The sequence below is a fragment of the Mus musculus genome, chromosome 7, assembly GCF_000001635.26.
Source record: "Mus musculus strain C57BL/6J chromosome 7, GRCm38.p6 C57BL/6J".
Lineage (NCBI taxonomy): Eukaryota > Metazoa > Chordata > Mammalia > Rodentia > Muridae > Mus > Mus musculus.
The window spans coordinates 91,862,172-91,887,321 of NC_000073.6; the positions used below are offsets into that span (position 1 = coordinate 91,862,172).

The window sequence follows — 25,150 nt, forward strand, 5'->3', positions numbered from 1 at the left end:
CCCCAACAAGGCCATACCTACTCCAACAAGACCATACTTACTCCAATAAGGCACCACCTCCAATAGTGCCACTCTCTAGGCCAAACATATTTAAACCACCACAGCTGTTCATCACCAAAGGCAGTCAGGACAGGGACTCAAGCAAGGCTGGAACCTGAAGGCAGGACCTAATTTAGAGGCCATAGAGGGCTGCTCCTTACTGGCTTGCTTTGCAAGGCTTGCTCGGCCTGCTTTCCTATAGAACCAAGGACTACCAGCTCAAGGATGTCACCACTCACAGTGAGCTGGACCTACCTACATCGATCACTAATTTAAAAATGCCTTACAGATGGATCTCATGGAGGCATTTCCTCAATTAGGGATCCTTCCTCCCTGATTACTTTAGCTTGGTTTAACTAGACATAAAGCCAACCAGTCCAATATTCAAGTAGTCTTGTATTCAATTTGTGTTATGCATGAAGTTATGCAGAAGCATTAGGGAAGGGAAGGAGAGGAGAGGGGAGCGGAGGGGAGGGGAGGGGAGGGGGAGGGGAGGGGAGGGGAGGGGAGGGAAGGGAAGGGAAGGGAAGGGAAGGGAAGGGAAGGGAAGGGAAGGGAAGGGAAGGGAAGGGAAGGGAAGGGAAGGAAAGGGAAGGGAAGGGAAGGGAAGAGAAGGGAGCTTCGATTCCATGAAGCAGCTGAGGAACACATCACAGATAACAGATGAGGTGGAGTTTGTTGTTGAAAGATAAATTGAGTACTAAAGAGAGGAGAAGCATGCTAGGCAGAAAAGCAGTCTGTTCAGTTAAATGCATGCAAGAATTTAGTCAGTTCCTTCCATATCCCTGTACTACATAACTCTGGCACAGAAAATGCATAACTGAATTGTTATGCTCTGAATGGATGCTGGCAAGAGAATGTGGCAGGTAAGTGAGTACAGTACAATGTGCAAAATGAGTTGTAGAACTGTTTCAAAACTATGTAAAGCAAATGAAGGGGAAATGTGGATCTCTCCAGTCAGGCACTCTATGTGCTGGCAAGGGGATACATGAGGCTCCACAGAGAAAGCATAAATGAATCAAGGCAACAGTGAGCAGTTTACAAAAGGCTGACCCGGTCTCTGGCTTGCACATGTTTTCTTTCATCCTCCCAATGTTGAGCTGTGTGGCAGCCATGAGAATGTGCTTCGCACACTGCCAACCACAGGAAGCATAATTCACAGGAACCCAGCTGCAGTGCTCTGAAAGCTGAAATTTATTCTGAAGTTTGCCCCAAGGCCATGCTTCCCCAGAGCTGCTCTGAACAGCCAATGGCTGAGTGCCGCGGGGCTGTGGAGGTAGGGTGTATTCTGTGAGACAGAGGATCCAGCTAATGGATTTCATTGTGGCAATCTGGGAGATTAACAACTAACCTCCCTCCTAGGTTCTTTCACTCAGCAGGAGTGGGTGTCACAATGCATGGTCAGACCGTGGCTCTTCAGCCTCTTCTGGCTATTTCCCCCTTTTCTTTCATAACCATTTACACCTTAATAAAATTTCTTCATTTAATCCTGTCTTGACACATGCTTGTCAGTGGGGGGTGGGGGAAAAGGAGTGTGTTGTGAGAGAGAGAGAGAGATAGAGAAAGAGACAGACAAACAGACAGAGACAGAGAGAGACAGAGAGACAAAGAGAAAGAGAGAGACAGAGGAGAAAGAGACAAAGATAGAGGTTGGGAGAAAGAAAGAGATGGGTGGAAGAGAGAGATGGAGAGAGTGTAACATTTAAAGCTTGATACTTCATTAAACAAAGAATAATTCCTGGATTCCTTTAGGAAGGATAATCATCCAACAGTAGACCCATGCTCCAGATAGTGACAATACGAAAGGGCTGACTGGAGGCTCTCTCTTTTGGATGGAAGGAATGGTCACGCCGTACACACCCTACTTTTGACTATCTCCAATACAAAGACTATTTGCCATTTAGCTTCATTCTTGTTCTTTTGTTTTTAATGTCTTTAGGCCCATCCCATCTCCCCTATGCCTTTTCTTTTTTTTTAATTTTGTAACCTTCATGGGCATTTGCACTTGACAGTCATCCTTTGAGCACACATACCAGAGAGAGGGCGGGGCTAACATGCTCATGAGATCATGGAGTGGAAGGAGTAAGGACTGAAATCAGGAAGAGCAGTGAGAGCCAATGAAGTCAGAAAGCAGAAGTTGAAAGAAGCTGGCAGGTTTTAAGGAATAGCTAAGATGAGCAAGATCCGTGTGTTGGATAATGTGTGTGGACTGATGAGCAAGCAGAAGTCAAAGATGACCATCATGAGATTCCCCCACTTCTCTCTTAATTCTGTATGCACACTTCTCTAAGCAGATGTCCTTTTAAATGGTTTTCTGGGAACTGCAGCAGATGCATCATTGAAAGTAGATGACTTAGAGGGAAGATAAAGCGAATGTCCAATTGCTACCAGTTTAATATTATGAAATGATCAAGAAAAGTAAGATACTTTGTTAAAATTTTGTAAGAAATATGTTTGTTTCTAATGGCATTACAGGTTGTAAGTGTTCCTGGTATATTTTGCAATAACACTCTTCATGTTATTACTTAGTGCCTAAAATACTGAAGTCTCTCAATGATTCCTGCCAATTATAAGTAATTCTTACTCAAGTTACCAGTATTTTTTCCTTGTCTGCTAACACCCATGGTTTTCTAAAATTCAATTAATATTCTAAATAAACTTCTCCCAAATTTTCTTCCCCATCTTGCGTGTACCACAGTGAGCTCTATGCTAGCCTCCATGGCACTGGCTTCCATCTTGCTGACACCCTCGCAATATGGCTGTCATTATCTCCATTTTACAAAAGAGAAAACTAAACTCAAGTTTGAGAATAAAAGAATGAGTAATCAATCTCAGGTCCAATTTCATGCTTATTTACTAATTAGAATTTTTTTATGCTATCAATACACATGACTAAAAGCCTTCCTAAAGAGAAAAACAAGAGTGTTTATTATATGTTAATTATCCCACTGCTAACAAATTAATCTGGAGCTTAGAAGGAGCTGGGTAACATGATGAAAACAGTATTTAGAACCTGAAAAATCTGTCTTTGCATTTTAAATCCAGTGAGTTGTTGCTATGTATATTTAGATAACTCAATCAATCTTGTGCTTGAGTTCTTAGTGTACAAAAAGAGGGTAGCACTATTCCCAGGTTGGGGATCACAAGACACTTATGTCACTGTTTAGCATGTAATAAAATGATTTATTCCCTTAAGGATATTATTTAGTTTGTTATTTAGTACTTTATAACTTTTTAAATCCCCCTTCTAAGCCAAGTATGCTGAGAAATTCCTTTAATCCCAGCCACTTGAAAGCCTGAAGCAAGAATATGGCAAGATTAAGCCCATACTGGGTAACTTGATGACGTTTGTCTTAAAATAAAAGGGCCAGAAGTGTGTCTCAGTGATAGACTGTGTGCCTAGCCTGTGCAAGGTCCTAGATTCAATCCCCTGTACCTTTCACAAGATATTGTAGATGTAAGCAGGGTATTTGAACTCAGACTTGTGCTACAACTGCTCTGACCACTGCCTCCACTGTATGGATGTTTGATTTCAAGAATGGATCTGTGGGTATGTGTGTGTCAGGGTATGTGTGTGTCAGGGTATGTATGTGTCAGGGTGTGTGTGTGTGTGTGTGTATGTGTGTCTGTTTTGTACTTTAGAAAAATAATGCCACAACAAAACATTGCACATAGCTATGGCTATTTCTCTGAGATAAATTCCCAGTACAGGATTATTTTCAAAAAATAGTATTTTAAATGAGAATTTTACTTCTAAAAACAGTACTATACTATACTATACTATACTATACTATACTATACTATACTATACATGTGTGTGTAACACTATATAAAATGATGAGCTTTTGTTATGACTTTCTCTTTTTGGCAACTTTTTTGGATGAGTAAGTTCCTTTAAAAGAGGAGCCTTCCTAGGAGCATTGTGCTTGTAATACTGGCAGCTCTCAGCTGTTGCTTGTTCTGGTGAGAACAGATACCGGAGAGCCATGCCAGTCACATACATTAGTCATGGAGTCTAGCCAACTGAAAGTATAGAAAAGCCTGTCTAAAACCCCATTCAGGTGTTGCCCTTACCAGCATGACTCAATCTCTAGTGTCTATTGATGATGTTGAACTTCAAAACTCAGTTTATTAGCCACAATTTTCAGGATCTAAGAATGTCAGCCAGAGGTCAGCTGGTTCCCATGGAGAGATGCCTTTAAGAAGAGGAAAGAGCCAGAAGCTCTGGGACAGATGTCAGGGGATTGAAACGACTAAGCCATGGAGAGATGCAAGACGCCCTTCCTTTTCCTGAGATCGGTTGTGTGTTGTAGGCTAATGGCAACATCTAGAAGAGACAGGAAGTAAAGGCAGAAAGCACTTCGAATCAGTTCTTACCTAAGTTCAGACAAACATCTCCTTAAAAAATTGCAGAGACTAATGAGACCCATCTGGAAGACTGATTTTAGTAAAACTACAAAAGCTTTCAAGAATTCTTGAGATCAAAAACACAAAGCAAGTTAAATTCTGTTTACATCTGCATCTTTCCATTGTGGAGTGCCCCTCATCCATTCATCCTTTTCCTTGGTGTGGGATTCGGGTCAGGGAAATGTATAGTAGGGAACAGAAGAACCACCGCATGCTGTGTGTTGTAGTCAGTTCTTTAAACAGTGGTTAAGTGTTCCTTTTTTGTTCTCAAAGCAGCTACTTTCAAGATTTGTTGAATCACAGAATGTTTGCAAAACACAACAGTGACGGTCTTCTTCTTCTTCTAAAATGTCTTCAAACATTTTCTTCACTCTATTGCAAGAATAGTTTTCCTGTACCTAGTCAATATTCCCGAAGAACCCCTTAAAGTCATCCGTTTTCATTCTTGATAGATTCTTGGGTCCTCACACTCTTTGACGAGTAAGCTACTTTCTGAGTGAAGGCTCTGCCCATTCCTTCAAAACCAACATGTCCCCAATTTGGATGTCCCTGTATTATAATTCCTTCTGGAGCTAAGTCAGAAGTTGGATATTCCATCTTTACCTTTTTCATTTTTATATTTATGTAGATTAAAGTGATTTTCTCGAGGAATTAGAGACTGCTATTCTGTGTCCTGTGTGAGTCTTGCCTTTAGTGTCACTTCGTGTACAGTCTCTATAGGTGTTTCAACTAATCAATCATCTGTAAAATATTTATTGATAACACTGAATTCCAGATAAGTCTCAAAAAATAAAGAACACTAATGTTAAGATAGAAATAGATAATTATAAATGACAATATGTGACCCAAGTTAACATACACATCTCTAAAAATACAAGAGAGAAATGTGGCTGACTAGCTTCTGAGAATGCAATTCCATACTTGCAAACTACCAGAGTCCGGTTCCAGGCATCAGTGTCAGTCAGTTCACCTGAAACCCCAGCCCCAAGACGACCAAAAACCTTTACAGACCTCCAAGTGCGCCAAGCCCATATACCTGAACCCATGCAAAGATACAGATATACACATAATCAATTCTAAACATATCTATAAATAAAATCAACAAAGACTAGAGAGATTTCTTGGTGGTTAAGACATTCATGGCCCTTGAAGAAGATCTGGGTTTGGTTCCTCATATCTACATGGTAGCTCATAGCAACCTGTCACTGCAGTCCCAGGGAAGCTGATGCCCACTTCCTGCCTCCTCAGGCAATGAACATGTACACAGCGCAACTGCATACCTGCAGACACTTACTTACACATAAAATAAATCTTTAATCAAAACTCAAAGAGAAGTGGCCTATTTTGAGAGTTGGGGGTGATCATTTAACATTATCTGGAGCAAACTTAATTCAACAGAATCATGAAAAGAACCCATGATCAAATGAGATTTCTCTTTGGTAGTAGAGGACTATATACAAACATATGTAAATCAGTAATTGTAATAGGCAACATTATTAGAATGTTAACAGAAAGCTCACTAGATGTTACAAAATGTACCTTACGTGATAAAAACCTGCCTGAATGAATATATCTACAGATTCAATTCCCTTGTTTCTAAAATTCCAATATCATGCCTCACAAATGTATAGAGAAAAACTAGAATTTTTATAGAAACATGAAAAACTCTACAGGAACATGGAAAAGCTCTAAGTACTCAAGACAGTCATAAGAGAAAGGTAAAAGCTAGAAGATCATGTTGCTAGGTTACAATTTATCCTACTAAGGGAAAAGCATTAAAACAACGTAATATCAGATAAAAGTACACATAGCAACCAATGGGAAAAGCTAGAGAGCTCAGAAAGGATTTAACACATTTACAGTCAGTTAATCTTTGAAAAAAGTTCCAAGAGTACATAATGAGAAGTAATCTTTTTAATAAACGTTGTGAGACAACCTGGATATACAACAAAAGTGTGTGGACCCTTATGTTGGGCCACTAATAAAATCAGCTCAAAATTGATTAAGACTTTAAACATCTTTTAAACATAAGATCAGAAAGTATAAACCTACTGAGGAAACATAGTCTAAACTACATTGTTTTGCACAGTGTTTTGTTTTCACTTTCTTTACATTTAACCCCCAAAATATAGTCAGCAAAAGTATCGCATTATCTATCAAGGGAAGCAATTATAATAAAGATACAGATATGAATTTGAAGAAAATGCTTACAAGCCATGTTGGTGATATGGGATTAATCCAAAATATATTAAAAAATGCAAATGAAAACCACAGTTTCTCTGCACATGCTGTTAGAATGTGGCTAAGAGGGAGCCTTATTTAGCATTGTTGGGAAAGTAAATTAGTATAATCAAGCACTGAAATAGTAGTAATGTCCTCAAGAGACTGAAAGCAGAGCTAACGGAAATGCTAGCATTCAAACTTTTTGTTATTCCTCTGACATCTTGTCATCAGTGTGTGGAGGCTTCTGCATCTTCATACTCTGCTAGGGAAATTACAAACTAGAACTATGGGCACATTCCTGAAATGCCAGAGCTGAAAAGCCTGAGGTTAGTGGATCTTGAGTCCTAGGCCACATTGGCCAACATGGTAGGACTCTGCCTAAAACAGCCAACTTTGGAGGTCAGTAAATGTGCATCCTGGAGTAGATAGGTAAAGAGAGTTTGGTATGCAATGCTATTCAACCTATAAAGAGCAAGTGTTCCTATCATTGGTGATAACAGAATTAGACAGCACTAAGCTAAGTAAAATATACAAAAGATAAAAAGATAAATACTATATATTCTCATATGTGAATCTAAAGCTATTGATTCATATAAATAGAGGAATAGTCCTTACCAGACATCAAAGATCAAAGGAATGGATGATAACAAAAGGTTATGATGGGTCAAGCAAGAGAAATAAATGTGATTTTTAGGTCACTAGTGTATAATGAAATCTACAGGTGATAAGTGAATTCTGCATATGCCAATGTGCCTGAAACTAAATTTCTAATGTTTCCATCATAAGAAAATATTAAATATCTGAAGGGGTAGGTATGCAAACAGACTAATCGTTATGGATGACATTTAAAATCATATTACAACCATGTGTGCTATAGCTGTAATTATCAATATAAGCTTGAAAAATATTAGCTGATATCAATGCTATCTGAACAATATCATTGAAATTGTGAACAGTTGGATCATGACCAGACACAAGACAGACTACTGTCAGCTTTTGTTTTGTCCCTTGAGTTCCAGAAAGACACAAATCATCTCCTTTTCATATCTTTCAGTGCCTTCAAGAGTCCTGGTGTAGACACTTGGTATCATGAATGTTCTGTGATCCAAAGGGATTCACATGCACTCTGCTATCCTGACTGTCATGACTAAGATAGAGCCACACATGCTGTCACCTGGGCCATTCCCCCTTGCCACTGTTCTTCCTCTATAGCGCTAGAGCACTGGGACAGGGTTTACTTCTCTTTCTGGCTACTCTACTTTACATGCCTCCTAAATTAACATAGTCCCTGCAGGACTCAGCCTAGTGAAAGGCATGGAACAGGGAACTTATAGACAGCAAATAAAATGATGATTATGTGGATAATAATAAGTGTCTGTGCTTAATGAAAACTGAGATTTTTCAAAGGACCTCATTATTAGAAAAGACATCAAAGGTGTAAACAGGGGCTTAAAGGTTAAAAGGTTTCTTTTTTGTTTGTTTGTTTTTTGGTGTTTCCAGAAAGGGTTTCTCTGTGTAGCCCTGGTTGTCCTGGAACTCACACTGTAGACCAGGCTGGCCTCGAACTCAGAAATCCACCTGCCTCTGCCTCCCAAGTGCTGAGATTAAAGGTGTGCGCCACCACCGCCCGGCTTACGGTTTCTATTTTTATTTATTTATTTACTTACTTACTTGCTTGCTTGCTTACTTACTTGTTTATTTACTTATTTACTTGTTTATTTATTTACTTATTTAATTGTGTTGGTGGTGTATTTACTACATGCATATGGGAAATAGCAGAAGTCAGAAGAGGGCACTGGATCTCCTGCAGTTGGGATTAGAAGTAGTGTGTATGTGTGTATATGTGTTTGCATTCATTGTTCATGTTTCTGCACACACACACATGGTATTGTCTGTCATGTATCTATAGATGTCCACATAAAATATAAGATTTTACTTGCTTTTGACTAATTTTAAAATTTAAGCTTTCAATATAAATATCCAACTATGGAAGAAATCCTTGAAAATTCACTTTTCTTATATTTACAAATAATAATTTTTTAAAAAAAGATGTACTAAGCCAGAGTTGGAGAAATTCTAGGTGCTCACATATGATAGTACTCATCCAGGAAGAAGACGTCAGTTTGGTTTTGCAGCACACATGTGTATAGGCATACCCACCTACAGCCTCAGTAATTGTCACTGGGAGAGAGACAGGATGGCAGCCAGCCTTGGTCAAAAATGGAAAACTTCAAGTTCAGTGAGACCTGGTCTCAGGAGAAGGGTAGAAAGTCATAAAGGAAGGCTCCTAACATTCTCCTCCAGTATCTTCATGTGCACACACAGGTGTGTGTACTGCCACCCCAGGTGCACACACAAGCATACTCACCAAAAATATCGCTGAACACTACCTTGCCATTTACTGTAGCATAACTATCAACTTATATCTGACTTTGTCTTGACACTAGGGTTTTATGACTAATTGAGTGCCCTAGTTAATTTCTCTGGTTTAAGTGTTAAAATTTTATTCTTTATCTGTTTTTTTACCCCAGAGTGGAACTTAATCAAGCAACCATAAACTGAATAAGCTATACCTGTGGTACTAGCATGAACAAAATTAAGTACCTAGCAGCAGGCAAGTTAAATAAGTGAGGCTAAATGATCTTAATGAGATATTACTTTGCCATTTAAAATAGTTAATCTTAAAAGTACCTAGATGTGGGGAAATGACTAAAGTAAAATGTGAACTGGAACAATATCAAGACACAATTGTGGAAACAGAAGGTAACCATGGTGATATGGATCAAAGAGAATATGTAAGTAAGAAATGTTTGGAGATGATAAGTGAATTTTGAGGGATCTCTCAGTCTGCCTTATTTTTGGAAGGCACATGCATATTGGATGTCAATTACTGTAATCTAAAAAAGTATGCAAAGTTTACCAGAAAGTGTGCTGCTCAAACTTTCCTACTGAAGAAGTAACATATGGCTTGTCTGTTGCCACTGCAAATGGTCTTTGTTCAGCACTGGAAGTCTCTCATGTGTCCTGGCTGTAGAAGGGGGCCCTGCCTTCTCATGTCCAAGTGTTTTACACTGGAGCCCATTTGTTAATGAATAATTTATAAAGCAACTGAAGTTGAGGAAACAGGGCATCATCACACAAATTTAACTATTCTATCACATCTTGGGTTTTATATCATCACTTTCCATTTCTCATGTGAATGTATATTTTCATAGTTGATATTCTAAAAATCCTTTGAATGTCCCATGTGCTTTATTTTCAAAATTTCATTTCTTATTGATAATGATTATTTTAACTGCTGCATAAGGGAATCATTTTTAAGTAAAAATTACACCACTCCTTGAGTTATTGCAAAGCAAAGACAGGAGAGTTCCTCTGACCTTGCTGTGTCTGCTGACAGCAAGCTTTATGGTTTTGTACATAAGACTGCTATCACCAAATTTCCATTTGAGTAGTAACATGATAACACAAAGAGCCAGGGGACTAGGTTTTAGATGACAGCACATCATTTAATATCCATTTATTGTTTCTACAGGGAAATTCAGGTCTGGGATTCAGTATTGCTGGAGGGACAGATAATCCCCACATTGGAGATGACCCTGGCATATTTATTACGAAGATTATTCCAGGAGGTGCTGCGGCAGAGGATGGCAGACTCAGGTAAAGATCAAAAGCATTAAAACGACTCGATCAGTTGATCCACTGCATCAGGTAGTCACATTTATACCTTTGGAGAACAATAATTTTATAAAATTTCGGGACTTGGAAGGTTATCAAGGTTTTCTATAGTGACACTGCAAATCTTTTCGTACTCGTTGAAATTCAAATTGTATCAAATTTGTGCATGTTGATACCTAACAAATGTGACATTGGGCCAGACACTGTCAGGAGGGGTTATCTTTGATTCTCATGGGGTCCTATGTCTACTTGGAAAGAACAATAATATGAATTAAGTCAACAGTAGAGTATCTAGAATCAACACTGTACATTAGGAACTCAGGTACTGTTAAAGGCATGGATATAGAAGCTTTCACAGGGTTTTATATAGATGCTTACAGAGAATCAGAGGAACTCTCATTGGAAGATTCTAGATCTTACAACATAATTGGGTAATGCATTAAGATACTGCATAAAACTGAACTGAGACATAGAGAAAGTAAATTGTCTGGGATACTAGAAGAAATGCTGCTTTGTTTGGTAAAAGACTGTGAGCTGAGTTAAGTGGGTGTAGTAGAACCAAGATAGTACCTAGGGACAAAGCAGTAGCAGTTGGAGCCTGGCCCTGTTCTTTTAGAACCTGGAAATGGGTTGTAGAAATCAAAATCACCCACATGGAGCAAATAATAACTAATATACAATACAACTAGGAATTAGGAACAACTTCTAAAAGGCACAAAAATTTAAGGGTTCAGAAACTTACAGAAGCCATCCAATATACATTATACATAACAAATATATAATAAATAATATATGTATATAATATATAATAAATGTATATATATATTACAAATAACCATACTTGGTTATAGATTCATATAGGTCAAGAAGATGCAATTATATCAATAGATCCTTTTTTTTTTTTTTTAAACAAACTCTCACAATATAAGCAAGGATGCCCTCACACTTGTGGTACTATTGTTTAAACCTGTCAAATCCTGGGGTTAAAATTGCAGGCCACTCTAGCTGGTTATATCTTAAATTACCTATCATGTGGATATAAACGGTTCAATAAATGCTTGCTAATGCATATCTGTGATATTAATAAATAGGAAAAAGAGGTAAAATTGACATTGAGGATAAAATTGATGTTAAGGGAGGAAACTTATGGGGATTGTTGAAAATTATAGGGAAGATTCTTCAAGAAGTGTTGCTAGGTTTCAGATTTTTAAAGGAGGAGAAAGAAAGGACACATTCCTGGATACAACTATAACAACTGGCACCCTATAGCTAAGAATTGATGAGATGTAAAGACATAAGTCATTACTAAGAAAAAAATATTAGCACTGAGGTACATTCCGGCTAAAGGGAGTTGGCAAAGTCCTGGCTGAAGGAAGGCCAGAGTGAGAAGATATTAAAGGACAGATGTAAGGTAATTGACCAGATATCAAGGGTGAGGGAATTCTGCCAAGTCAATTCAGTACAGTTCTTGCTGAGACTGGGCTGAGTGGGCCAAAGCCAAAGACCATGGTCAAAGCCTCTAGGAAGTGAACTAATAGGAACCTTTCTGTGGTTTATGAGAGAAGTGACTTAAAGGAGGCTTAAAGGAGGTCCTGTAGGTCAATGTGGCATTGCCAGCATGGCATCGCATTGGGAAATGTGAGTGAAGCAGGAATACAAGGCTCATACCCTTGCTCAGTGTGTTTTCATTTCACATGAATAACCTAGTCTTCTATTTTTCTTTTGAAATAGGCAAAGACATCTATTCTCTATCAGGCTGTTCTGATACAGTGATTACATTAGACAGCTGCATCTTTGCAGCTTGTTGAGAAGAGCTGTATTTTTTTCAGGTTCATTTGCATATGATTTCGGCCTATAGTTCTAGCATTTGAAATGCTAAGGCAGGAGGCTTATCATGAATTTGGGGCAAGCCTCAGCTAAAAAGTGATTTATGATCCAACCTAGGCTACAAAATGAGACTTGAGACTCTGTCTCAAAGAGGGATGAAAAAAGGAAGGAGGAGGAGGAGAAGGAGGAGGAGGAGGAAGAGGAGGAGGAGGAGGAGGAGGAGGAGGAGGAGGAGGAGGAGAAGGAGGAGGAGGAGGAGGAATCAGAATGGTTGTAGGAATAATAATTTAGAAATTTGAGGGCCTTACTCATCATCCTCAACTATTTGCTATCTGAAACAGAATGATCTTTCACCTTCCTAGTAAATTCTTGCGTTGGGTTTGAGGTAGAACAGTTCTTAAGTGCTTGCTCTGAGGTTAGGAATAAAAGAACAGCATTTCTGAGAATACCACCTTTTGTTGCCTACCAATCATAAATGGAAAACTCATGTCTATAGAAAAGGGAAGCTTCTTTTCTTGGGAACTTAACTCCATGGTTGCATATAATCCTGAATGGCAACATTTGTAGAGTATTCACTATATGCAGTGTGTTCTTACGAATATGCTGATCTACGAATCCCTTCATTCTGATCTGTTTCTTAGTCCTTGTTCTGGCTTCCCAGGCTATGTGTGAGCATCACCTCCAGTGGTTGTGCACTGAAAAACCTGAACAATTCTGTCCTATGCTTCTCCCTGAAACAATAAGATATATCTACTCCCTAATCTAAAGTACCTCCTTTCTCTGTATGAAGAAAGTTCTTGAGTCTCTCCTTTGTTTTGGTAGAACCTTCTAATATTATTAAGGTTAATCCCTCCCATGTTCTTGACTGATATAAAAACATCTAGAGTTCAAAGATAACTATCAGCTGAAAACCTGGCTTGTGACTTAAATACAGATTATTAGAATTGGGGAGGTAATCATGTCTAAGACCAACATTTTATGGAGGGAAACTGGAGCCAGGAAGAATGACACCTTAAAAGATAAAGCATTTGACATAAAACATCAAAGCATCTTGAATCCAACAATTATTACCAGGAGAGGATAATACACAGGCCCAAACTAATCCCATACAAGCATTTTCTCAGTATGATGGGAGCAACATATAAAGCTGAAGTGACAAGATCCAAGGGCTACTTTTGTCTGGCCATTTGTCCCAAGGACATAGAGAAAAGTCCCCTATTCAGACTCTCGAAATCCATGGATTATAAGGCTTAATACTAACAGACTTGACCTTGGAGGAGTGAAACTTCCCTTATGGGTATTTCTCATCTGTCAGATGGTGAGAGTACTGGCCAAGTCACTAAAATGTTCTGAAAATACACTGAGATTACTGAAGTCCAAAGCACATAATAAGCACACAAGACGTTCTGACAGCACTCCCCTTTCCTCCTTATCTGCCTGTCTCCATGGTCTTCAGCCTTCTTTCACTCTGTGTCCTTCCCAAGCTTCTTGTTCCTATGTTTTCAAGTCCCCTCTTTTCTTGGTTACACAATAGCATGATACTAAAGGTAACTTTAAAAATGGAGATGGTATCATTTCAAGTTACTAAATGCCTAGTGAATATTTAGGCAGTACCTGACTAGGAATATATAAATGTGTGTGCATGCATGTGTGCTTGCGTGCATATGTGTCTGTCTAGAAATCTTAAAAACATGAGAAACTTTCTTGTGCATGCTAAACTACAACCAATGCAATGTATTTATGCAGCTTTAAAGCACAGGTAAAGTGAGAAAAGGACTTCTCCCCACATAAACTAGACTCCAAGCTGAGGCCCTGTCTCATTGGATCTCCCAGTAAATAGTCCAATGTTTAGACTAAGAAGACCTGGGTTACATGGTCTACTTTCTAGCTATGTGGCCTTGGGCTCTTTTGAAGCCTTTAGTTTTCTACTTGTCTACTAGTACATTTGACATATGATCATGTAGATCAAGAAGCTTATGCAGACAATGACCTGAAAGGGTAGATATACTAATTATGAGACCCAAATGAAATTCAGTTACCTGGAGACCCATCAGACTGCTGAACTTGAGCACCAAGCCTTCAGAAGCTAAGAATAAACTCAATGCTAGGAATAGGCATTCTATGATGACCCCCAGTTAGGTCATATAATTAAGGTCACATTATAACCTCCAAATAGACATAGCCTTGTGGAAATCTCTTGCTTAGACCAATAATGATAGATGAACATTTTTCAAAATTTTGTCATTATTCCCCATGATTACACATACACATAGCATGCAGTGGTAGATATCTGTTTTTCTGGCATGTATTTAATTGGTAGTAAGGTGGAACTTTGAAGAACTTACTACCCATTGGTACTTTGGCTTTTAGAAGCAGTCATTAAGATTTGAAAGCATCCCTTGGCTTTAAAGATTAGCCTGTGGTAGAAAAAGCACTAGTTTTGTTTTGCTTTTTTATTTCCTAGAAAAATAGATACATTTTCATCTTCTAAAAACTATGTTTTATTTCTGTCTTTATATCTGAATCACAAAATCCTCTCAGTGTAGCCTGAAGTCCCTAGATTCTCAAGGACCAAATTTGACATGTCTTCCTGGGGAAGAGCTATCACATGACATCCTTTGCTTGGCCATGCAGCAATGACATTTTACACAATGGTGCATTTATTAAACCTGTCTACAGCCTAAAAGCAGAGTGCAGAAGAGGGCTGCTTGCCAGCTCCTGACAAGTGACACAATTTAATCTCCTAGCTCTCGACACAATCATTTCTATTTCTTGACAGAATGAAAAGAGGTGTTATTTTCTTTAGGTCTATTGCTTCATTTATTACCTCTATTTCTGTTTACAAGTAATGGTGCTTATAAAATACAACACAATGTATATGTTCAAACAGTAATGTTAATTATGCTGAGATTTCACCCTTTGGACATTGACTAGAATCCATTCTCCATGTCCAAGTGACAAGATTGTCTTTTTTACTGTCCTTGAACAGTCATACCTTATGTGGTATCATTGATGTATATTCATTAAGTCACAGATAACTTAAGAACATGTGGAGAAAAAGAAAGGAACAGGCAAAGAAACAGAGAAGAGGAAAAAGAGAAATAAAGATAAGATTAATAAATAAAGATTGGCAATAAGTGGAAAATGAAAATATCATATAACTAGGAAGTGGGAAAACTGAACTTAGATTCAATTTTTTGTCTGAAAATCACAAGTGCCAAGTTGAACAAAGAGAATATTTTCCAGGAACCCCACATTGAAGGACATACTTGAGGCAGTCTAAGGAAATAAAATATTCCCAGCAAGTGAAATAATATAAGAGATTACTTCACTACTAGATAACTCTCTATTTTGAAGCTCTGTGAACATCTATGATTGCAAATAAAATCTCCATGAATCACCCTGTACATTTCCATTTCTACCATAACCCAACTGATTATGGTATTCCAGTGACCATGCTTATGTTAAAGTTTCCATTCAAAAGTAGAGGCTTTTGGTGCTTTCAGAGTTAAGTCAACTTTTTTTAAATTGCTATTATGATGTCAAATCCCATTCCAAACCTGGCTGTGACTCTGAGCTGAAGGTTTCCATGAGAAGTGCCTTGACCACTGTTCAAGGAAAATGGCAACAGGGGCCTCAGCGGCTCTGTAAATGGTTGGAATTTCAGTTGACTCATAGATTGTCCCCTTTCATCTCTAGCCAAATAAAATAAAATAGAGGATGGGGTGGCAGTCCTGTCCTTTCTTTGGTTTCCTCTTACTCATATTATCAGCCATAGTATGTAGATAGCCGACTTGGACAAGAGAAAGAAACCTCTTTCTGTAAGTAACCTTGAAGTGACTGTCAGCAGGAAGTCTGCAACTGTTGAACACTACATGAGAAAATTTCTAAGTACTTCAGCTGCACTCCTGTGAGGATATCAGGCACCCACCTGCCATGTTTCAGAGCTTCAGGAAGCCCCTCAATGATTCCTCCCTTTTAGACTCTTGCTAAATACTTAGATAAAGGTATTTGAAATATTTTTGCAGCAAGCAAGTGTGGGTTTGTTGTTTGTTGTTGTTTTGTTGTTGTTGTTGTTGTTGTTGTTGTTGTTGTTGTTAGAATACTGTTTTGAGATTTCTGAATATCTACATGCCAAAAAATGAATCTGGGTCCTTATTTGACACCATATACAAACATTAACCCAACATGATTCATAAACCTAAACATATAAGCTAAAATTATGAAACTTTAAAAGAATATGGATAAATCATTAAAACCTTAAACTGGGCAATGTTTTCCACATGGTGCCAAAAGGACAAGTAACAAAGTAAAAAACAAAAACAGATAAATTAGATTTCACCTAAAAAACATTTCTTTCTTTTTCTTTTTTATCAGGTACTTTATTTATTTATATTTCAAATGTTATTCCCCTTCCCAGATTCCCTCCACAAGTCCCCTATCCTCTCCCCCTCCCCCTGACTCTATGAGGGTGCTCCCCTGCCCGCCTACTCACTCCTTCATCAGTGCCCTAGCATTCCTCTATGCTGGGTCATTGAGCCTCAATAGGACCAAGGGGCTCCCCTCCCAGTGATGCCTGATAAGGCAATTCTCTGCTACATATACAGCTGGAGACATGGGTCCCCTGCCCCCGTGTGTACTCTTTGGTTGGTGGTTTAGTCCCTGGGAAATTTGGGGGTTCTGCTTGGATGATATTGTTGTTCTTTCTATGGGGTTACAAACTCCTACTAAAACCTTCTCTTGATTTCAAAATACATTGTAAAGATTAAAAGCAACTTTCAAAGCAAGAGAAAAATACTTTCAAATAACATATCTGATAATTTAATTATAGCCATAATATAACTCTACAATAGAAAATCAATACAATATCAGAGTAGTTAGACTATATCTATACTAGTTTATTACCCTTGCTGTAACAAGATATCACATCTTGTGGCTTCAAGTAATACAAATATGCTCCTTCATAATACGGGATAAGAAAGTTCCAAAAGATCAACCTTCCTAAGATCAACTCAACAGGATATAGGGCAGCTTCAACACCACAAGAGATTATTGGTTTTCTTGGGTTTTCTTTTTTGTTTAATTATATTTTCCCTTAGTTTCTGAAAAGCACTTGCATCCATTGCCTCGTGAATATGTCATGATGGAGCGTTGAACTCTTGTTTTTTGATTTCCTTCTCTGACACTAGCTCCAACAACCATGTCCTTTTGATAAAATCTCCTGTGATTACATTGGACCCATTCTACTATGTGGAAGTGCAAAAAAAGGGGGGGGACTGTATTATATACTCTTTAAAAAAAGAAGCAAAATTTGTAAATTATACTCAACTAAAGCTTTACTTATAAGAACTACTGTACAATTTTTTTTGTTACAAAATACTTACAAATATCTTTCACATGTTGTTGTCCAGTTAAAGGAGTGATTTGCTGCATTTTAACTTCATTTTGTCTATTTTATTTTATTTTTTTTTAAATTTTAAACTGATTTTGATTCTATTTTTCCCCAAACCGAAGTTCCTCCTGATCCTTTCCTCCTCCCTATTCACCCTACTTTAAGTTCTTTCTAAAACATACAAACAAAAACAAAGTATCTTACCTTCACCATTCTTGTGTCCATTTACCTGGGGGATGACACTTTGCTTCAGACTCCATGTGTGTCTGAGTAACCTTTACATAAGCAAATATCAAACCATGTCCCCATTTCCTAAACTTGACAGCAGACATTTGACCTTATGCCCCAGATATTAAAATGTCAACACTATAAGTATTATCCAAGAGTTTTCATTTCTGATTTCAAAACTGAGTATAAATTGCAGGATTCCTTTAAAAGTCAGGAGAATTGATTCAGAGTGTTTCATGAAATCCAGTTACCTAGTTACACTTGGGAGGGGGATATAAAACAGAATAGTTTATTGCCTCTTTACTGACTAATGATGGGATTGCTAAGACATGGATTCAGGGTCACTTATATATACTATCATATTGTTGGTGGGATTGCAAGCTTGTACAACTACTCTGGAAATCATTCTGGTGGTTCCTTAGAAAATAGGACATAGAACTACTGGAGGATCCTGCAATACCTCTCCTGGGCATATATCCAGAAGATGTTCCAAGTGGTAAGAAGGACACATGCTCCACTATGTTCATAGCAGCCTTATTTATAATAGCTAGAAGCTGGAAAGAACCCTGATGTCCCTCAACAGAGGAATGGATACAGAAAATGTGGTACATTTACACAACGGAGTACTACTCAGCTATTACAAAGAATGAGTTTATGAAATTCCTAGGTAAATGGATGGACCTGGAGGGCATCATCCTGAGTGAGGTAACCCAATCACAAAACAACTCACACGATATGTACTCACTGATAAGTGGATATTAGCCCAGAAACTTAGAATACCCAAGATATAAGATACAATTTGCGAAACACATGAAACTCAAGAAGAATGAAGACCAAAGTGTGGACACTTTGCCCCTTCTTAGAATTGGGAACAAAACACCCATGGAAGGAGTTACAGAGACAAAGTTTGGAGCTGAGATGAAAGGATGGACCATCTAGAGACTGCCATACCCGGGAATCCATCCCATAATCAGCCTCTAAACACTGACACCATTGCATACACTAGCAAGATTTTGCTGAAAGAACCCTGATATAGCTTTCTCTTGTGAGATTACACCGGGGCCTAGCCGGAGCTCTTGACTCTAGCTGCATATGTATCAAAAGATGGCCTAGTTGGCCATCACTGGAAAGAGAGGCCCCTTGGTCTTGCAAACTTTATATACCTCAGTGCAGGGGAACGCCAGGGCCAAGAAGTGGGAGTGGGTAGGTAGGGGAATGTGTGTGTGGGGGGGGTGTCTGAGGGACTTTTGGGATAGCTTTGGAAATGTAAATGAAGAAAATACCTAAAAAAAAAAAAACCATGGATTCAATGTGTGTATCCCTTAAATTGACATCATGTGCTCTAAAGTTTCTAATTCAACTCTAGCTCCTGCTTTGTACATAGGAGAAATTTCTGGCATTGTTTTTAGATCTGCAACTAGCTCAGCATAAAAGCTAACAAGAATCTTATACTGTTCTCCTGAACTGGGAGACCTGGAGACATTTTCTAGACAGGATGCCCTAGGAAGGTTACAGACCTTCTTCACTGCAGCATCTTTAGCCATAAAATGAGGAATGCAGAAGAATTTGAGGAGTTTTTCATTTCAAATTTTTATTCTAATTGCCTGATGATTTTTGAGAATCTGAGAAGTTCAGAATATTATTATTGTTGCCAAGAAATTAAGTTTTTGTACAGAATGAATCTCCAGTTCTCAGAAGAATTAATCCATAAGGCATTTTTATAGCCAAGAGTTGGTTTAAACTTTATACACCATGCCTCTAATTTTTATGCATTTCTAATATCCTCTCAAGAAGACATGTTGCTATTCTAATATTCTGAAACCATTTTTGATTCATATTGCGGTAAATTTATAGTGTCACTGAGAGCAATCCCAGGACAAAGAAGCAGGGGAGAGAAGAGGAGGTGCTATCAAATGTCCTTCTGATTTCCAATTTAAAGGTAGTCCTGGTTATTATCAGGATTGGTTTTCCGATGGAATTACATATTCTACCATTTTTTTAGAATGACCTAATAATGAAGCCAGGTCTGTGCAAGGATCAAGTCACTGCAAACGACCTTAACAGTTGGATGGTAAAATTAGAAAAGTGTTAGAGCTCCTGGATCCCTTCCTCCCGCAATGGAGGACTAGATCCAGGGCAAAGCACTAGTTAAACTGGTAAGAACAAGTTTTATATGAGGATATTGCGGTAGGGAGAGACTTCACTATAGAAATGAGGTCATTTCTAAATCCCACATAGAGAAATGGAGATTTACAGACAAGGAGCAGGGTCCTGCTTATTAACAGAGAACAGATAGGAGAAAGCACTGGGGGTAGGGGGGTAGAGAAAGAGAGATGCCTGCTAAATCGACCTAACAGGATTATTTCTGAAGGCTTAGGTGATCAGATATCGGAGTGAGGGGTGGTTCTTAAGCTGCTTTGGCAGGATTCTTGCTAAAAACAGCCATGCAAGTCTAACAAGGGTGAACACAGAAACTCAAGGTCAGAGCCTCATTGAGAAGGAGCCTGCCTAAAGTTCACTTACAGAGAGGACCTAAATTTCAATCAGGTTATAGGACACAGACTTTGGCAGAAGTGAGGCAATAGTCCAAAGAAGTCTCACATGATCTTTGTTGCAGGGCTCACTGCATCCTTCGTAATAGCCTCTATGTGGTACTCCTGACCTACCCACGATGACACCTCATCTGGAAAAACAAATTATACGTTAGTTTCCCTGAGGAAGTGGAGTTGAAAATCAGATTCAAATTAGTTTATGTAGACTAATCATAATTCAATAAAAGGACCTTTCAGCACCTGGAAAGCACCCCAGGGTCACAGCCTCTCCTTACAGTCCTTCCACCAGCTTCCTCCTTCCCTGAGAAGGTCCTCAGAACATGTGTACAGTGCAATTTACATACACAAACTCTACCTACTTCTTAACATAGTTGGTTGGGGGCCTCTTTTTAGCCTAGGATTGTGCACCACACTGTTGCCATTACCCTGTGCTTATGAACTTGGGAAGAAATCTACATAGCCACAAAAGCACAATGCAATCCTTTGGCTAGGCAAATATACCAAACTATATCTACTTAAGCATGATAGGAACACATTCCAGGGATTTGCCTTGCCTTGGACTCATAGATTCTTCTTGCAATGGCCATTAATACTGATCTCTTAACCTTAACTGTTAACTGGAAAGTATAGTAAAGGAAATACAATCATATTTTTCAGGCCCAATAAAAGGAAAATTTATTTGCACATATCTTGTCTGTAGAGTTACTGGCTTTTAGAACTTTTCATACTGAGTTTACAATGTTAGCTCCCACTGTCACCTGAACAGAGAATTTTTTCTTTTTTCTTAATGATACCTTAATTATTTGCTTTATATGACTGCCATTTTATTGGCATATGCATCTTAAGAAAGAAACTATGAGACTAATTCTCCTTAATACCGCAACAGTCACACTGGATCCAACGTGCTCTTGTTTGTTCTTTAATCTACTTATTATAACATTCAGTCCTGTATCTTATGATAGTAGAAACTTAAATCTAATCACAGTAGTCCCTTTTACTTAGCTTATTACACATTTGTCACAATGTTCATTTACTTATGAATGGCAGAGACTCCAAAATCTTTTTCAATACAGCATGGGGTTGCAATTATTTAAAGAGAATTAACTGGGCATATACATAAGAATCTATGAAAACAAAGACATACAAATATGCAAGTCACAATATTAACAGTTAAAAGTACTGGAGCTAGAGAGATGGCTCATAAGCAAGAGCGTGTTCTACTTTTGTAGAGCACCCAAGCTTGATTCCCAGCATGTACCTACTGAGGCACCTACACACATGTAAATATACCCATGTGTAGAAACACGCAAATTTAAAACTAAAATAAATCTTTAATAAGATTCAATATATACATATATATATCATCTTATAAGAAAATGACTGAGTGGTATGGATTACAATATAGTCATAAAACAAGCCAGCATCAAAAGATAATAAGAATCCAATAACTTTGTACTTGAAGATAATTTGTATAAAATAATTGATGTTTCTTGCAGAAACTTTTGAAAATACAAGTATTTCTTAATTAAGCTAAATCATTAATAATCTCATCACCAATCTATTTATTTATTGAAAGCTCACATTTAAGTACATGATTTCTTTTTTCTTTTCTTTTCTTTTGGTGTGTTTGTGTGTTATGTTGTGAGTGGAGTATATGTATTTATCACTGTAGGTATATGTGTCTTTGTGTCTGTGTGTATGCATGAATGTGTGTGTGAGAGTGTGTGTGTGTGTGTGTGTGTATCGACTAGAGGTTAATATCTATTATCTTTTTCAATCACTGACTACCTTCACTTTTTGAGACAAGGCCTCCCACTGAACCTAAGCTTCATATATTAGACAAAACTGGCTGGACACTGAACTTCAGGATCCCACCAGTCTCTCTGTACCCTCATCTCAGTACTGGGGATAGATGAAAAAGATAAATAAATAAATAAATAAAATAAGTTTTAAAAAGAAAGAACAGCTTTTTCCAAAATAAAACTGCTTCTAAAATAGAAGTAAGAATGTTGCTCCAACACTTGAGTAAGAACTCAAAAGACATACACAGTCCAGTGTCCTAGAACTGGTCTATGAAAACTAATTTTGTCCACACCATTGTGGTTATACAAGTTAATGTGATCATTTGAATGTAGACATTAGAGCTACAATTTATAATCTGAAATACATCAGTAATAATTGAAATGTTGATATAACTGCTTCTTCGTCTACCTTCAATTCATCCCCTTCATTATTATAATTCAGTTTAGTAACAGAGCACTAAAGAGAAACGTGGAAAATTTAAAAAATAAAACACTATTGCTTTATTCTAGAAGACAATGAATGAAAGAATACCTTCTCAGCTTCATGTCCAGGTAGAATAAGGAATGGCCTGTGTTAAGTCGTTATCAATAGATACACAGTATTGTTAAGTAGTACCTATCTAGATGATAGCTTCATTGTAAGACTTTCTGTTGATTAGTCAATTGTGCCACTTGTAAGAGTCATTAGGGATAGTTTCTGTGTAATATCCTCATCACCTGTGCATCACCACTTGTAAAATACTTGGGTCACACCATCCAACATGTAGACATGAATGAGTCAAGCAGGTGAGTCAAATAATTTTTTGTTATGTGGAGAGTGAGAACTGATGGTCTCAGGAAATTGAGCAAGGTGAATAAGATATTTTGAAGGTGACTGTCATTTGTTGCAGTGATGTCAGTGAAGTTAGTAAATTTTTTGATGTGTAACTTGATACACAACAAATAAATATTCAATAGGTAGAATCTTCCATTTTCCCCTTCCACCTCTGTTATGCACTAGTCCTGTGGAGACTGATTTTTTGCTGTGTGTGTGAGGGTGCATGGACTTGGAATTGAGAAGGAAACAAGAAAGCAGTTTCACCACCATTAAAGACAGTCTCTTTCAAATTGTAATAGGCATAGAAATACTGAGTGGGTGCTGTACACAGAGTGTTCAGTGGAAGGCTGTGGAGAGGTGCTGTTTAAACTGAAACACAGAGTAAGTGACTGGGCCTACTGAATGTTCTGTAGGCCAAGATAGTGTGGCCAAAGGTCTGCACATGAAGGGAGCATGTCGATGACATGGGTGCTCCAGAGACAGAAAAATCACACCATGAGAATAAAGAGAAGGACATGAGAAACCAGGCCAGGAAAAACTTGGGTGCTATATAATGTAGGGTTTTGTTGTTGTTGTGGCTGTTGTGGTGGTGGTGGTGGTGGTGGTGGTTTGTCTCCAAAGCTGAAACCTTGAGTGTGTTACCACAGGAAAAGTGACTAAGATGAATCATGGCCTATACAGAAGTTATCTGATGGGTGTGAAAGTCTATCTAGGGCTTAAGGACTGATTGACCCAATTCATACAATAAGAGACAGCAGCTTGAAATAAGAATCTAACACCATACTGAGAAATGATTCAAGTTAAAATATGCTTAAAGACTAAACTTTATAGGCTTTCGTTACTGTTGAATATAAAGGAAATACTATTTTTATTTTATTTTTGAAATTATGATAAAATTACAATATCTCTCCCTTCCTTTTCCTCTCTACAATCCTTCCCATCCACCTCTTTCTGTGCTTCAAATTCAAGCTAGAGGGAATGAGTAGGTGGGTGGGGGAGCACCCTCTTAGAGGCAAAGGGTAGGGGGCAGGGGGACCCATGGAGGGGGAACTGGGAAGGGAGATAACATTTATAATGTAAATAAATAAAATAAATAATAAATAAATAAGTAAAAAGACCGAAACACTGAAACCATCGGATGGAGATATTTTTTGGTGATCTCATGCCAAGCAAACACATGCTTGAATTGTGACACCCCATGTTGGAGACCATACTGTGAGCAAGCGAGCTTTTCACTATCTCCCACCCTGACAAGCCAAATGGCCTTGTGCTAGGAGCCGGTCCTCACTCCCTTCTCCCTGTTTCCTTCCTGGCACCTGAGGCTGTAAAAGCTGAATTATAGTCCCCTCTTCCTTATCTCTTCCTTACTCCCATGACATCCACTGACATGAGTTATGTGCTGAGCCGGGCCTGACACCCAAGGTTGTTAAGGAGGATCCGAATTCCTGAGATAAGACGCAGAGTGCCCGCCGCCTAGAACCTGACTTCGGCCCTCATGTCCCCTGATGACCACTTCTTTGTTCTTTGTTAATTCCCCCTCAACCCCTCCCTGTTCCCCTCGATGTATGCTTTAAAACCTAGCGTTTCAGCCTAATAAACGGAGACCTTGATAGGAACGATCTACTTGGTCTTCACTTCTCTTTTCTCTCCCATCCCATTTTCTCCCAGGTTCGCGGTCCCCCCTCGCACCCACAAATAACTGAGTCCTGCAGGACCACCTCCCATGGTACCCCAAATATGTCAATTCTTGTCATTTATCATTTAATTATATTATAGCTTATATCTCTAGAACTAACCTTTCTTCAGTCATTCTGTGGATATCCAAATGTTTTGTAACTGTTGTTTTTAGAAAAGGTACCAGTAGCTTACATCTTAACTTACTCACAGTCTCATAGTCTCATGATCCAAGCCTATCAGAAGAACAGTTTGCACATAATCTCTCTAGATTTTTATTTATTTTTTCATAATCTCTCTCATCTTGCCAAATTCTAGTCTGAACTCTTCACTGTATGCCACCCAAGAATAATATAGAATACATTTCTCCCAATATAACTGGTACAGTAGATTTAGCCAAAGCAGGTATAATCTGTTTATCTCTCCTCTTTGTCCATATGACATCACTCTTCTCCTGAGCCCTAGTCTCTTATGCTTTGCTCCCCCTGGTCACCCCTTTTCTACATCTCCA

The 25,150-nt window shown here is 38.3% G+C and overlaps 1 protein-coding gene across 22 annotated transcripts in view; it reads left to right on the forward strand.

The window, feature by feature from the left end:
* Dlg2 (discs large MAGUK scaffold protein 2) overlaps positions 1–25,150 on the forward strand; it is a 1,973,059-nt gene that overhangs the window by 1,385,984 nt on the left and 561,925 nt on the right. For all 22 annotated transcript variants that reach the window (XM_006507776.4, XM_006507769.4, XM_006507767.4 and 19 more), the window contains one exon: positions 10,205–10,329. In XM_006507776.4, coding sequence (XP_006507839.1) covers positions 10,205–10,329 — 125 coding nt within the window. The remainder of the gene's footprint in view (positions 1–10,204; positions 10,330–25,150) is intronic.